Raw genomic sequence first — 16326 nt, forward strand, 5'->3', positions numbered from 1 at the left:
CCAGTTTGTCCCGTTATGGGACAGCTCCCACTGGGCATCACGCCTGTCTGCCCGTGAGGAAGCTGCCAGGATGTGTTGCCTTGAGGCAATGCATAACCCTTAGATCCTAGGGAAGTGGCATCATGGTATCGGCACCTCTTGGTCCTGCGCACCTCCTCTTACAGCTGCCTCGGTGCTACGCCTCCATCGGCTGCACTATAGCTGTCCGCTATGGAGATCCCCAAGGTCACACTAAATAGCATTGGTTCCCACTGTTTTTTTGTATACAGGAATTTTCTAACTGCGATTCTTTCATTTCACATCACACGAGAGCCTTTGTGGGGGAGAGAGAGCGAGAAAGGGGGAGTGTGTATGTGTGAGAGAGAGAGGAGGAAGGAGAGGGGGAGGCGGGAGGGGACTATCTGAGGAATTACCTTCAATAAGAAGATTGTTTGCCTAAATAATTGTGCCACTAGGGTGGGTTTTTTTTATTAACTACACATCATACCCAATGTGCAAGGTTATTTGTCATTTTAGCAGTCATGAAAGCAGAAGGCTAAAAGCACTGATTAGATTAATCGCACATGAGCAGATACTGCCGCCCCGGGATCCCTGGTGCAAACAGCCCCGTCACACGCATGCAAAGCCCCCTCTCTGGTACCATTGCTGTTTGTCTGACAGTCGAGCCCGGGACCCTCAAAGCACAGACCGGGCCTCTCGTGTGTGAGGTGCTGTACAAAGACGGAGCAAAAGCATGGCCTTTGCCACAAAGCTGAAAATTGCACAGCCGGCCTTTCAAAGGCAGCGTGACCTAGTCAGCGAGTCTCCTGACACCCAGGCCAGTGCTCTGATTGCCCTGCTTGGCCCTGCTCGGCCGTATCATTTCACTTCTTGGGGGGGTCGTGTCTTCACAGCAAACTTACAGCATCCAGGAGCAAGATCCTGCAGCACGATGCCCTGTTTCATGCAGGCTCTGTCCTGAACTGGAAACAGTCTAGCCATGTCTATGCAGTGTTGCAGGCAGGCTAATTAGGTTAGGGCCTAATTAAATTCTGGCCTCATTATTTTGTGCTAATGAACCCATCCTGAAGCTCCCTGCCAAGGCAGCTACACTGCTTCCAAGTTAAGAGGCAGCTGCAGTGGAGCAGTGCAGTGTGCTTGGCAGTGCCTGGCACTGGATCATGGAAAATGAGGGTTGGACGGGACCTTAGGAGGTCTAGTGCAGCCCCCTGCTCAAAGCAGGACCAGCCCCACCTAGATCATCCCAGCCAGGGCTTTGTTGAGCTGGGTCTTAAAATTGCCGAGGATGGAGAGTCCACCACCTCTCTGGGGAGCCTGTCCCAAGTGCTTCACCGCCCTCCTCATGAAAAAGTCCTTCCTAATATCCAACCTCAACTTCCCTTGCTGCAACTTGAGCCCATTGCTCCTTGCTCTGTCATCTGCCCCCACTGAACTCCGTGCTTTTTGGAAACACCCTTCAGGCGGTCGAAAGCTGCTATTAAATCCCCTCTTAGTCTTCTCTTCTCCAGACTAAGTGTGCCATGCTGGTCTCTCCCACTTCCCATCCCTCACTTATAAAATCTACCGGGAGGTAGGGTAGAGTTGCACCTTATAGACTATCCAAATTGTCGAAAAGTTGACTTTGTTTGACTTACAAAAGCTAAGTTTGACTCGGCTTTTGTAAGCAGCGGCTCACTTGGCCAGCTGCTGACTCTCCGATCTGGTTTAGACTGCTAACTGGTTGAGACAGGCCTCGTGTTTTGTACAGCGCCTAGCGCAGTGGGCCCATGATCGCACTTGGACACTAATGTTACAGACGCGCTACACCAGGGATGTCAAACAGTGCGCTTTGTGGGCCAGACCCGCACATAGTGACAGGCCAAGCAGCAGTGCAACCATTGCTCCCCCCGTGCTGCAAGCGCATGTCCCTAACGGGGCTCTCTACTGCAGATTCCAGCTTGGCCTCAATCACCCCGTCCCCAAACCCCTGGAGCCCTGCAGGCCAGCCCGTGCATTTCTTTGCGCCGGATCCAGCCTGTGGGCTGTACGTTGGACATCCCTGTGCTAAACAAATGCTCCAGGAACAGTCCCGCACATTGCAGCCGCAGCAGCGTAGCAAACTCGACAGGTGGGGACAAGGCGGCTGCTGCATGATCAAAGCCGAGGCTGCGCTAGACAGCATCAGGCTGATGGCGTGGGCAGACGGCTGCTCATCTCTGCCGGGGGGTGCCCGAGCAGGCTATGCACACGTGTTGGGGGTGCAGAGTGGTGTTCGGAGGGGAAATTTGTGCACGGCGCTGTCTGAAAACAGCCCTCGCTTCTGAATCCTGCTCACAAGCAGCTCCCATCGAAGCTGCGTCCTAATCTCCCCGTGGCATTTCCATTGTGGTGCCATCTCCAGAAACGTAAACTTTCAGTAATGACTTCTTTTTTTCTTTTTTTCCCCCAAATTAGGTGAAAAACCTGACAACAAATGGAAGGCTGGGGCCTTGGTCCCTGTGGCAGCCGTGCGAGCATTCGGACGGGGACAGCACCGGCTCCTGCGTGTGCAGGTCGCGGTCGTGTGACAGCCCTCGCCCTCGCTGCGGGGGTCGCGTCTGCGAAGGGGCCCGGATTGAGGTGGCGAATTGCTCGAGGTACCTCTGCGTGCCGGCGCCTTTTGGGAGGGGAACGGGACGGCTCCTGCTGGTACTTGGCCTCTTCCCATAAGTTGCTGCTGGCATCGCCTTGTCTTTGGGCCGTGTTTGGCCCTGGCGCCCGCGCGGGGCCGTTCCATGGGAGGTCAGCAGGAGCCACCTGTGACAAAACAGGCTTCTCGAGTTGGGTGTCAAAGGTTGAGGACTAGTCTCAATCTTGACCATCGTCGTCTTGGTCTTTGTTTCCCGGAGCTGGGGAGTGGGAAGTGTGGCGGGAGCGGGGGAGTAGAGTTTGGCTCTAGGCAATAATCACGCGATGGACGGGCCCCCCTCCTGGCATCTGGGCTTGAAAGTGTGAGAAGGTATCCCAAAGGGAGAGGGAAGGAGGCCCTGCTGAATGGTATTTGTGGTCTGGGCATACCCTCCTAGCCATGTCGACCCGAGGGAAGGAGGAGCAGGCAGGGGCTGGGAGCTTTGTGACCGCTGTTTGCCTTCTGCACCAGCGCCATGGTCGATAAAAGGCCAGCAGAGTTTTAATCTATCTCAGCTCCTCTTCTCGGCATGCCGAGGAAGCTTTTCATCAACTCCTCCTTCCTCCGTCCTGGTTTTGGCACTGGAAGATTCAGCTGCCTTTATTAAAGTTCACATTTTAATTGGAGCTTGTCTTTCCAGCTGCGTGCTGTGCTGCCTGTGTAACCGAGCCAGGCTTTCCTACCCCCGCTTCGCTGCCCTGCACCGAGCTGCGGCCCCTGCGGCGGCCCGGTTCAGCCGGTGACTGACGGCAGGCACCCGGGCTTTAGCATCCCTCCTGCTCTTGACTCCGGTCCAGGGGCGCAAAAGGGGGGACCAGCCCCCGAGAAGTGGCTGAGAAACATACCCGGCCCTCAAACGTAGGGAAGCAGCAGGGCTTGAAAAATAGGGACATCTGGTCATCCTACATCCGCCTCAGCCCCAAACTTCCTTTAATTGACTTCATATGGCATTGTGATATTTTGCAATGAGAGCAGGATGTTTCAAGATGAGCTTTATTAGAAAGCAAGAGCTGGAAAAGCTGAAATCGGAAACTCTTTGATGCCGTTAAGGATCCAGGAAAACAAGGAGCTGACGAGACTCATTCTTTTTTTGAGGCTTTATCTGAGTCTAATCTATATTATAGTCTGTAGTTATTTTCCTTTTCTGCAAGAGTTGGAAATATCTCTATCTATCTATCTATCTATCTATCTATCTATCTATCTATCTATAGATAGATAAATAGATATGTATACGTATAGATTGATATAGATCTATCTATATAAATATCTGTAGCTATATCTATATATATCTATATAAATATCTATAGCTATAGATATTTATATAGATAGATAGAGATAGATATCTCAGTCTATCTATCTATAGATATAGCTCTCACAGTATCTATCTATAGATAGATAGATCGATAGATATGTATATGTATATATAGATAGATGGACTGAGATAGCTATATCTCTCTATCGATCTATCTGTCTATCTATAGATAGATAGATATAGATCGATAGATAGATATAGGATGCTCTTCAATGCTGATATAGATAGATAGATAGATATACACACACATATATATCTATATCTATATAGGATGCTCTTCAACGCTGTTCAAAATCCTAGAATAGAAATAGGTGATGAGAACGGCTATGAGGAATTTTTTGTATGCGTGTGTTTTCCTTTTCTTTTTACAACAAAATTCTCCTTGTGATATTTTTTATCCATTTAAGATTTTCCATAAAAATCTCTCGCTAGGTTGAGAAGTGTGAAGGGGCAGGTGGGTTAAAATGTGAGTGGGTGGGATTTTCATATAACCAGATTTCTTGCAGCACAAGGGGGAAGAGATACCCAGCGCGTTTCTGCCAAGAGCAGGCGAGAGCCGATAACGAACATAAAAAGTGTGGAAAGGCCAGGTCACAAAGGCCATGGACACAGGTGTCGCAGTGGATGTAGTCTTTCTGGACTTCAGCAAGGCCTTTGACACCGTCTCTCACCCCATCCTAATTAATAAACTAGGCGACTGTGGCATAGATGCCTACACAGTCAGATGGATTGCAGATTGGCTGAAGGGTCGCACTCAGAGGGTGGTGGTGGATGGATCATACTCGACTTGGGGGGAGGTGGGTAGTGGAGTCCCCCAGGGCTCGGTCCTGGGCCCTGCGCTGTTCAATTTCTTCATCAGCGATCTTGATGCTGGGGTGGAAAGCAACCTGTTTAAATTCGCTGATGACACCAAAATTTGGGGGGAGGTGAGCACGCTAGCAGGGAGAGAGAGATTGCAGAAGGATCTGGATAGGTTACAGGGGTGGGCAAACAGGAACAGGATGCGTTTCAATACGGACAAGTGCAGGGTGCTGCACTTGGGTAGTAGGAACCAGCAGCACACTTATACGATGGGGAACTCCCTACTTGAGAGCACGGAGGCGGAAAGGGATCTTGGTGGCATTATTGACTCCAAGATGAACATGGGCCGACAATGCGAGGTCATGGTTGGCAGGGCTAACCGGACCTTGTCGTGCATCCACAGGTGCATCTCGAGTAGAGCCAGGGAGGTGATCCTCCCCCTCTATGCGACGCTGGTCAGGCCGCAGCTGGAGTATTGTGTCCAGTTCTGTGCGCCCCATTTCAGGAGGGATGTGGACAACATGGAGAGGGTCCAGAGGAGGGCCACCCGCATGATCCGGGGACAACAGGGCAGACCCTACAGTGAGAGACTGCGGGACCTGAACCTATTCAGCCTCCACAAGAGAAGGCTGAGGGGGGACCTGGTGACCGTCTATAAACTCACTAGGGGGAACCAGAAGGGTTTGGGGGAGACGCTGTTTCCCCTAGCCCCCGCTGGCATAACAAGGAGTAATGGGCACAAGTTGATGGAGAGGAGGTACAGATTGGACATCCGAAAAAACTACTTCACAGTTAGGGCGGCTAGGAGCTGGAACCAACTTCCAAGGGAGGTGGTGCTGGCCCCTACCCTGGGGATCTTTAAGAAGAGGCTGGATACTTACCTGGCTGGACTCATTTGAGTCCCGTTTTTGTTTTTAGGGTGAGTGGTTTCTATAAGGCAGCGGCAGGTTTAACTTTCATCCTGCACCTTGCTTGGTGCCAAGCTGGACCACACTTCTTGCCAGTGCTGTTAGTTCAGTAAATGCTTTGAAAATTAACATCTGTTCTCTAGCTCAGCTTTGGAGATCAACTGTAAGCCGAGGGCAGTGCTGAGTAGACTTCAGAAAGTGGCATTTTTTGTTTTCCGTTCTTACAAAGTGAGGTGCTTGGGCTGGGACCAGCGCCGCATTGGGATTACGCAGTGCAGGAAGACCGAGAACGGCCTGGCTGGTGGCTCTTTCTCAGCGGGGAGTCTTTGGCGAACCTGATCCAGAATCTGATTCCTCCGCCCCTGAAGGCAGTGTGTTTGAAGGCGCCATAGTGTTGCCAAACCAAACTATTAGTTGTGAGATTGGCTTTAAAAATCATGGGCTTTCTAAAATGACAGCTGTTGGGGTCTGCTTAAATGCCTCTGGTTTCTGTGCTGTTAGAGTCACAGGATGCTAAAGGAACCAGGCTCTCCTTTTTTTCCTGCAAGCAGGAAACTAATTGCTTTTAAATGGAAGCTGCGATTCTCACTTCCTAATCAGATTCAGGAGCTGGGGCTGTGAGGATAACACCAAACATCATGAGACAATTGTGAGAGCTGGCAACACCGCTGTTACAAGGGCTGGGTACTTAGCAGAGGGTTTTGCATCTCCTTTGCCACGGCTGGCTTCTGGGGCGCACAAAAGCTATACTGCACTTTGTGCTACTTCATGCCAGGAACCAGGTCTGGATTTTAAGTTGGGATTGGGGATCCGCTGCTGTGCTTCACATGGCCCAACAAGGGAGGACGAGGAGGAGAACGGTCGGTGAGATTTATCGAGGAATGGGATCATCATCAATCATATTGCAGCAAGCCTGTGCAAGCACAGAGGGATTTGCAACAGAGCTCAGCACTGGCTTACTTCTCTTCCTTTCAAAGTCAGTGGGAGATTTACCCTAGCACTTAATGGGAACAGAGATCAGCCAGAGCCAAGCACGTCTGCAAAACCCTTTCCTAAATCCTTGCCTAGGTTTGGTCTGGTTGACATGGAGCACGTCTTTTAGACTCATATCCCAGTGACTCTTCGGGGCGGCTACTCGGGGACTTGTCAGCCAGTAGCGTGACGCTGGATTAACCCACCTCTCCTGTTTTCTCACCTCTCCCTTCCCGCCCTGTTTATTAGAAATGGAGCTTGGACACCATGGTCCTCCTGGGCCCCGTGCAGCACGTCCTGCGGGATTGGCTTTCAGGTCCGTCAGAGGTCGTGCAGCAACCCTGCTCCGCGGCACGGGGGCCGGGTCTGCGTTGGACAGAGCAGAGAGGAGCGGTAAGAGGCATTCAGTGCTCAGACTTTGTCTAGCGAGACAGCAATGTCTTCCTCCTAGAGGTGATGACTGTATACATGAGGGCATGATTGCGCCCCTCTTAATGGAGGTTTGAATGCAATAGACTGGTGTCAGTGCAGCATCAGGGCTGGATAGTCACGTCCTGCATATAGAAAGGAGGAAAATCCAGAAGTTAAGGTGTGGTAACTCATCCACTGGGTTGTAACAAAGCCGTGGCCGTCACTTCACAGCTAAAGTTCGATTTTCCCCCTGCTTGGATCTGAATTTGTAGTGACGATGTACAAAAAGAACGAACGTGGCTTCAGTCTCAGATGCAAGGTTGCAGAGCTGTTCACGCAGAAAACTTCCTCTTGGAAGGTGAGCAAATTTCATCTGAAGTCTTTGGAAGACAATAACTTTGGAGCCCAACGTGCCATTTGCAATAAGCCACTTCTCAGACTCCAGCCAGTTGTTAAGCAGGTGCTTCAAAGTATTCCCATCCAATTTCCTGCCTTGACATTACAGCAAAGGCCAGGTCTTCTTGGCAGCAGGTTTCGCGGGTCCCTGGAGTGGTGACCAGAGGCAGGCCTCTCCGAGCGTTTCAGACTGCAGAGCATAATTCATTTAACTTTTTGATTCTGGGCTCTTTATGTTCGGCTTGATTTGTAGCCAGTCAAAGACGGGACCTGCTTTGTTTTAGAAACTGCATGTCAGTCGGTTATAGTCTAAGTGATTCAATTGGAGAAGGAGACTGAATCAGAAATGGAACAAAAATGACGTTACCTTTAAAAAGAAGGGAAAATGCAATAACGTTAATGCAGGGTCTGTTTTTAGATACACTCAGCTTTTTCAACCTGATTTCAGGCAGGGGTTTATGAGCCAAACAAAAACGAGGGCTGGAGTTTTTAAGAGACTGGGTTTTCAGGTACTCGGCACCCATAACTGAGGATGGATTGTCGCCTACGGGCCAGATTCGAAGTCCCGTTGGGACACATTGGGGGTAGGGGCAATGAGCTCTTTTGAAAAACCATCTAATAAATATGGGCATCTAAGGATACATCCACATGGCACAAAGCAGTGCCCCGCTAGCCCTGCTGTGCCACCTAACTCCCTCCCCACAAGCATTATATCTATCTTACTATTAGTGATACATCATTGCCAATCGGCTGAGAGCTTGCAGGTACAGTGCAATGCTCTGCTCTTGCTACAGGTAGGGAGCAAATTGTCTGATATCTTGTATGGGATCCAAACACTCTTGGGGATCCAGTCCTACTCATGGGTGCCAAATGTGTTAACACGTCCCCCCCAAATATCTTGTTCACTCCTCTAAGCTAAGAGGTGTGGTTCACAGCGGCAAAACCTACGCCCCACTTGTCTGAGCGTATCAGCCTTGTGTGCATGGGCGAATTGCACCCAACATGCATGTAGCGCGGGGATTGTTTCAACCTGGTTCCTGCTTGCCTTTTGCTGTCTCCTATCACTTGCATGGATTCGTTTTGGGAACTGTTGCCTGCACCCTTTCAGATTCTGCAACGAGAATACCCCGTGCCCTTTACCGATATTCTGGTCTTCCTGGGGCCCCTGGAATAAGTGCAGCGCGAACTGTGGTGGAGGGATCCACTCCAGGCAGAGGTCCTGCGAGAACGCCAACACCTGCCCTGGCTGCGCCGTGGTGAGTTATGCTTATTGACACCGCAGTCAGCCCCCAGGGGTCCGGTAGGGCTCGGTTACATACAGGCCCCATTACTGTTTGGCTTCTCAAGCTAGAGCAAAAGGCCAACAGCAGCCTCTGCCCTACGTGGCGGTGGGCGACATGGAAGGTGGACAGGCGTGTGCTACGGTGGGCGTGCACCCAAACTCAGTGAAGTCAACGTGTGTAAGTTGGAAGGGGGAGTCTTTTCATTAGCCGTTATTGGGGTTTGGAATAGACCCACGGCCCACACTAGCGCGGTAGCTCAAGCACCTTCCACCACTTTTGCCTTTCATATTGGTGCATGGCGGGATCTCGTGCAATTCATCAGAATCGGGCTTTGTGCCTGAGTCGACAGCGATAAGCACATCCTATCAGGGACGCAGCAATGACCGTTCCCACCATTTAGCTCCCAGCTATTAGGTACAAGGTATTTTTAATTAGCTCTATGAAGGGTCTTCCTAGGTTTAAACAAATTTGATCTGGAATCTGTTCACACAGCGCTTGGCGTCCGGGCTCGAGTCACAAAGATCTGAAGCAGTCAGTTCCTTTCTCCCTCGCCAGCAGCGACTGCCTTGCATTTTTTAAAAGCAGGAAATCAGTGTTATTCTTTGGAGTTCATCCTCCAGGTTGGGCGGATTGCAAGAATCTAGGGCTGCACGGATACCCGTGCATCCAGCACTTCTCCTGTACACAACCCCCACCGATGTCCATGGCAGCTCAAGCACAGAAAGATGGCCTTCCCTGTGAATTTTTTAAAAACAAACGGAGAGGAAGATATAACCTCTTAAAAAGATACGCATAGTAACATGTGTGGGGTGCTAGAGAATGAGCTGATATTTTTTCGTCAGTGATGGCAGCCAAACACTGCTGCAGCCAGAAGTCATTACACTGGTTGATGCAGATGCAGCAAAGGATTCCCCTTGATATTGTTATTTATTTCATTTTCTGGTGCCCAAAACATGCTAGGGCCTCTCTAAGAAGGCACGTGACCTTGCCTCCTGAAGCCCACAATCTTGCAAAGATACGGCCCTTAAGAAAAGCAACAGGTCAAATATACCCCACTGAAAAGGACCATCAGGAGGCCCGTGCACCTCCAGTTAAGTGCCAACTAATGCCCCTGGCTTGTACTGTCCGTGGGCACTGGGGTGAGTTGTAGTGGTGTAGTCAGGGTGCGTGTCACTTTAGATGCAGTTGTTCTTGGATTGTGGGATCCTTTTGTGCAGCCACGGAGCAGGCATTCATAAGTCTCCTTGGATGAGTAAGGGGTGATTTTCCTCATTGGCAGGAATACAAGACCTGCAACCCAGAGAGCTGCCCAGAGGTGCGCAGGAACACGCCCTGGACCCCCTGGATGCCGGTGAACATCACCCAGAACGGAGCCCGCCAGGAACAGCGCTTCCGCTACACCTGCCGAGCCCAGCTGGCCGACCCCCACGAGCTGCAGTTCGGGAGGAAGAAGACGGAGAGTCGCTTCTGCCCCAATGACGGCTCAGCAGTCTGTGACACGGACTGTATGTCCCCTGCCCACTCGCAGCGGGCCCTGGGGCCAGGCTCAGCCCTGGTGAAAGGGGGAGGCTGTCAGGACACTGGTGTATTTGGATACACCCAACCTCAGCTACTCACACCCCCACTAATTGCAAGGGTGGAAAGAGCCCCCAAGACCTAGAGGAGACCACAGGCAGGAAGGCTGCAAGGAGCCGCTTTGTTCCCTTCACTCTTGAAGAAGGCCAGGCTTACGCCCTAGCTCAGGGGCATGTAGGGACTGTTTCCTCCTGCTAGTGGCCCTGGGGGACATGACACCCCCGGCAGGAAGTGGGGAGGTGACATCATCTGTTCACTGCTGATGTCAGGGGATGGGAAAGGCAGTGAGCCTTCCTGAGTGGGCACCATGCCTACTCTCTCTGCCCTCTCTGGAGTCCCACGACAGGGGTTCAGGTCCTCCTGGCACTGTCTCTGGAGTGGTACAACTCCATGGGCATGTCTACATGTTTTTTAATGCACCTTTGCTACTGCACATAAAGTTTAGGACCCCTAATATGAGGTACTAGATAAAGGTGCAGTAGCAAAGGCGAACATTTTTTGGTGACACTTAATGCGCAGTAGGCTAATTCTGCTGTGCATTGGCACGGGTTTTGCCGTGACGCACTAATGCACAGTAGAACAGTCCACTGAGCATTAAGGCATCATGTAGATGCTGCCCAAAAATCTGTTTGCTCTGATATCACGTTGTGTTTCTGCTTTCCCTTTTTTTCACGTGCACACCACGTTTTACTTCTCAGTTGCACCCTTGGACAGCAGAACAGAGCTGCTGATGCTGAAATCCCAGCACTTTCCCAAAAAACTGTAGAGGGTTGATTGAGTTTGTTTGCAAGTTCAAGCCCAGCCTGGACATCCAGTCACAGAGTATTAAACCTTTTGTTCTCATCTGTTCTTCTTCAGCTCTCGTTGAAGATCTCCTGTAGAGCGGTAAGACCTCTGCACGGATAATCAATGGTGGCTGGTCTTTCTGGGGGGCCTGGTCTTCCTGTTCGAGGGACTGTGAGTTGGGCTTCAGGATCAGGAAGAGAACGTGCACAAACCCAGAACCTAAAAACGGCGGCTTGCCCTGCGTAGGGTCTGCAATGGAGTATCAAGATTGTAACCCGCACCCCTGCCCAGGTAAGGAAATAGTCCTAGTCTTCCTCCGTGCAGTCAGTCTGGACTCTGTTCTGCATGCATCATTTCTATATGGATCCACCTTTCTCTCCTTCCCTGCATATACAAATGCAGTGTTGCATGTTGCATTGAGTCACCAGACAATTTAAAATCTCATTTGAAGGATTGTAATATGGAAATACGTCCGGTAGCTAGAAGCAGGTGTCTAGGAGGCAGGACCTGTGGTTTCCTCGGCCAGCCCTGGCTGGCTAGACCACTTTGGTTAAATAACTTTTCAGAGCTTCAGTTTTCTCTGTGCAGAACGGGGACAGCAGTACACATTTCAGAGGGCCTAGCGTGAGTAAAGAAAGGTGCTGCACAAACCCGGGCTAGTTATAGCATTAAAAACGTTTGGGTTATAGCAAGTAAATCTAGATCCTACCGTCCCCACCTAGAGAGAAGTGCCAGGAAATGTTTAAAAACAAGCTGTGGTTTTAGGGGCCACATGCAGGAGCAAATAAATTTAAATAGACATTATGGACCTCAGTGTACGGTCTTTGCTGTTGCTGCTAGATTTGCTTCAACGCTTGTCGAGCACGACACCTTGAAGCTCTCTGTTGGTTCAAGATGACCATTGTCGGGTCCAGGAAAATGGCAGTCCTGGTGACCCCAACCTGGGGATCGGTTAGGAAGTTGAGACTCAACTGCGTCCCGGAATCTCATTAGCAAAAGAGAGGGGAAAGACGATCTCTGTCTCGCTCTCATTTTCAATGCTCCTCAGTGAAAGGGTCGTGGTCTTGCTGGACGCCCTGGTCACAGTGCTCAGCCACTTGTGGGGGAGGACACTACCAGCGCACCCGCACCTGCACCAACCCGGCGCCATCCAGTGGCGAGGACATCTGCATCGGCCTGCACACCGAGGAGGCGCTCTGCAATACGCACTCGTGCGAAGGTGGCCAGTTATTTTTCTCCCCATTCACACTGAGTTGGGGGAGAGGAAGGATGGGGGGAATATGTGAGGAACCAGGGAAGAACAGGCATCCTAATTTTCAAAGTAAATGCATCACCTTTCTCTTAACTTGCTCACTGGAGCATGCCCTGGCGCTGTAGCGCTGGCCAGGCAAAATCTCGTTAGCCGCTGATCCATTGAGAGTAATTGAAAAAGCAGATCCGTTGTGAGCGGAGGTGTTTCGCAAGACAAACAGAAGGAGTCTCGGGAGCGCCAGACCGTGTGGCTGCTGCACGGGGCGGCCTTCCTTTTGCTGAGCTGAGGCGCGTGCAGCGTGGCTTGCAGAGAAAAGGGTTCCCAAGCCCCGTTTGCACCCCCACCTCCGGTCACGCTGTAGGTTGGCCATGAGCTGGGACCCCTGTAATGTACGTGGGGTGGTATACACCCCACTTGTATACCCCCACTTTTAAGGACCCCTGTGATGTATACAGGTGGTCTGCGGTGCCCCTACAGCCATGTTGGCAGATTAGGGTAGCCATGATGGAGGAAACCTCTGGGTTGCTGGAGGCTTGGGTCTGCTATAGGAGCCTTTAAGCCAACTTGACACTACACAGTGATCCCTCCTTGAGTCAGTGGTGCTCGCCTGGGGGAGTCTGGCACTGAGGTTGGCAGCAATAATGCTGGAGGATCCAGTCCACCTCAGGGAAGTCCCCTGCCCAACATCCAGCTACCCCTGTGCATTGCAGACGCTTGGCTCCCAGTGGCATCTCTTCCCCCCCCCGGGGTGGTAGTGGTGTATATGCATTATTCCTGATGCGAGTCTCATCTGGTTTAAGGCGGGTGGTCCGACTGGTCCGAGTGGAGCCTGTGCAATGAAGATGGGGTCCAATATCGCAGCCGCTACTGTGAGATTCATGACCCCAAGTCTTCCCAGTGTGTCGGGAACAGCACGCAATACCAGGACTGCCTGTACAACGAAATTCCCGGTGAGCGCCAGGGGAACGAGGGCAGGGCAGTTCCTCTAGGCGTAACCCGCTTCTCGGGTACGGATGTCAAGAGAGGCCAAGATTTGCTCGGCTATGGCTTGGATGCCCGTTGAAGCAAATGCTTCCCACTCCTATGGACACCTTTGAAACGCTCCCTTGTAATGGGTCGCACAGCGTGTCTGCAATGGTTGGCAGAGCCCAGCTCTCCTAGAAAGCTGTGTAATCTATATTACATTAATGGTGCTGCTTAATTTGAATTGGGACTTTGAGCCCTGTTTGGCTCAGCTGATGAGGAGCCTGGCCCTGCTCGGGCTCCTGGGGCTGGTTGATGGTGGGAGGGGAGCTGGAGCTCTCGAGAGGCAGCGGGCTGAAGTGCTTTTGCTCAGTCTCTGCTCTGTGTCCTCTGTTGACCTCTCGACTTCGGGAGACCCTTGCTCGGCCACAAATTGGCCTCTCGGGCACAGAGCAGAGACTTTAGTTACTTGGCGCAGTTGATCGCAAAATGACAGCTTCCCCCACCTGCTTTCTCTTTGTTTAGTGATCCTGCCAGCTTCGAGCATCGACGAGAGCACGAACTGTGGAGGTAGAGTACAGCTAATGATGTGTCTTATTTTTATCTCCACCTGGCTATTTTTTTTTTTTTAACTTCACATGGCAGCATCAACCAAACCGTTCATCTACACCACTTGGCCCCGCTGATAGCCCTTCATTCCAGCGGCGTCTCGTTGTCGGAGTCGAACTGGGAGAACGTACCGCTTTTTCCTGTTGTCAGACACTTATTTATTTCTGGTTTTGGGGTGGGCGCTCAGAAATCATCAGTTAGCAGCCTGTCTCGCTCTGCCTGCTCCGGGGAAATGATGGGGTAGCCCTCGGTTTGCAAATGAGAAGCCTCCAACTGCTCGGAGACAGGCGTGCGGAAAGGACTATAAAGATGTCGGTGAATGGAGCCTCCTCCCCAGTGCAAACAAGGTTAGACAAGCATCGATAGTCATCTTTCCTGGGGTTTCTTTCCTTCCAGCCCAGGGTTTTCCTTCACAAAAGCCGCGCCTCCCTCTGCACGGACATTTGGAAAGGCTAGCGATTAACTTCCTCCCCACTGCCCGGCAAAGCCTAGATGCACGACGCCATTTAGAAAAAGGGATTAGTGACTCCCTCCGTCTATTTGAAGTCATCACGGGAGCGGGGTCACACCGTGGGGTTCTTGTGCCTTTCCATCGGGATCACCCACCGTCCCTGCTCGGGCGCCCAAGACGAAGTGCAGCTACTGACTCCCTCCCGAGGAGCTCTCCTTACAAAGATGATGATGACAAAAAGGGCAAACCAGCCATCAGTGGATTTTATATAGAGCTTCTTGGTTTGTGACTGCAGGGAAATAATGGGAGTGGGACTTCAGCTCTGCTAATGGAAAGACTGGCTTTTTGCACCACTCTCGCTGCCTCGCGTGACACAAGGCGTCTGCTCCAACTCCAGAGTTGCTTATTAACGTCACACTCCCAGGTTATGCATTGCTATTGACATTTCCCCCCCGCTCTCCTTTTCCATTGCAATTTTATTTGCTGTTGCCATCTACATTTTACCGTGGCTAATATTATATATTGCTTTTTACAATATCTGGCAAGAAAACTAATCGATAGAAGCTCCTTGTGTTGCATTTCAGAAAGTGAAGCAACCTATGTTATACAAACCAACGTGCCCGGAAGGCCCCCTATAGGATATAATGAGTTGCAGATAAAATAATGTCTCCTGTCCCCTGGGGGGCTGTTAAAACACACCTGAAAAATGACATCGCTCTTTCAAGGACCAGAGTTAAATGGAAAAGAGACTGCGCTGCACCTCTTAGTGCAACCGTAATTGGATTTCTTATGACGCGGATGCAGCTGCCTAGTGTGGACGCAGAAGTGAATTCACTTTATTTCTGCTGTCATGAAGTAGTGATGAGCTGTAGGAGTTAGGCAACGGTAGGTTTTTTAGCAGGGAGCTATTCCTTTGGAAAAGTCTTGTAAAACTGAATAGGAAATTATAAAATTTCAGCCTGTTTTTCAGACAGTCCTCTAAAATATAACAGAAAATTACACCCTTCCAATAGACTTTTATAGGATGGTTAGAAAATAACCGCAGATTATCAGTCCACTAAATTCTGTATCTGTCTCGCTGCAAGTTTGATTGAAACCTGTTAAGTTTCTGTACAACTCTATTGGTTTTGTCCCTATTAAACACCGTAGACTTTTTTCTATAAATGGCAGAGGAGAGCAATAAAATTACCGCTTGGAAAGCTATGCGACAAGCATGTTGGCCCGAAAGGAAGATGTCGCTGGTTGGTGGTGGGTAAAATGCTTCTTCCTGTGACCGGACCAAGGAAGAGCACCATTCAGCACCGCCGAAGAAGCAGTCCCTTTGCTTTCTGCATGTAAAGCTGCAAACAAATCCTTTGTATTTTTGGGGCTACCTAAATATTCTCTCTGCGAGCATCACTAGTGGCCCTCCGGGGTGAGCACGCCGGGGCGCGATGCTTCCTTACAGTGTCCGTACCCCGTACCGTTCTCCTTTTGGAAAGTCACAAAGCAGAAGCCAGACTGGAATGGTGCCCACAGCTGAAGAAGAGGACAGGACAGGGTTACAACCAAGTGCTGTGCAAGTCTCTTCGGGATCCACGCCTACGTCGGCTGGCACGGATGATGCTCTCGACTCGAGTTGCTGTACGGGCACCGCTGCTCCTGTTGGCGAAGGTGGAGAGCAGTGGGTGGTGTGATTACATCCTGGCAGCAAAGGGCTTTCTGGGGTGAAGCAGGGATGACGAATGACTCTCGCCTAGTATTTATTATTTGGCTTCCTCGTTTCGCCTCCGCAGCCACCTGCCACGCAGCGCCTGCTGCTTTCCCTGGCAGCTTCCCATTACCTCTTTCCAGGAGGTAGCACATGGCGTTGGAAGGGTTTGGAGCGCCACCACTTCAGAGATCCCTCCAGATGGCTTTCATGCTGCCTCGCCAGGGTGAACTCCGTCTTCGCAACTTGTGCGGAAATTTGATTCAGCAG

The 16326-nt window shown here is 51.0% G+C and overlaps 1 protein-coding gene across 1 annotated transcript in view; it reads left to right on the forward strand.

Moving 5' to 3' along the window:
- The window catches only part of SEMA5B (semaphorin 5B), a gene marked incomplete at its 5' end in the record, with an annotated part of 98285 nt that overhangs the window by 60803 nt on the left and 21156 nt on the right, over positions 1–16326 (forward strand). Inside the window, 8 exon segments of the mRNA XM_006036643.2 lie at positions 2434–2615; positions 6890–7033; positions 8556–8703; positions 10010–10235; positions 11164–11382; positions 12140–12310; positions 13144–13293; positions 13832–13876. Of these exon segments, the coding sequence (XP_006036705.1) occupies positions 2434–2615; positions 6890–7033; positions 8556–8703; positions 10010–10235; positions 11164–11382; positions 12140–12310; positions 13144–13293; positions 13832–13876 (1285 nt within the window).

Source organism: Alligator sinensis, unplaced genomic scaffold, assembly GCF_000455745.1.
Source record: "Alligator sinensis unplaced genomic scaffold, ASM45574v1 scaffold1452_1, whole genome shotgun sequence".
Classification (NCBI taxonomy): Eukaryota; Metazoa; Chordata; order Crocodylia; family Alligatoridae; genus Alligator; species Alligator sinensis.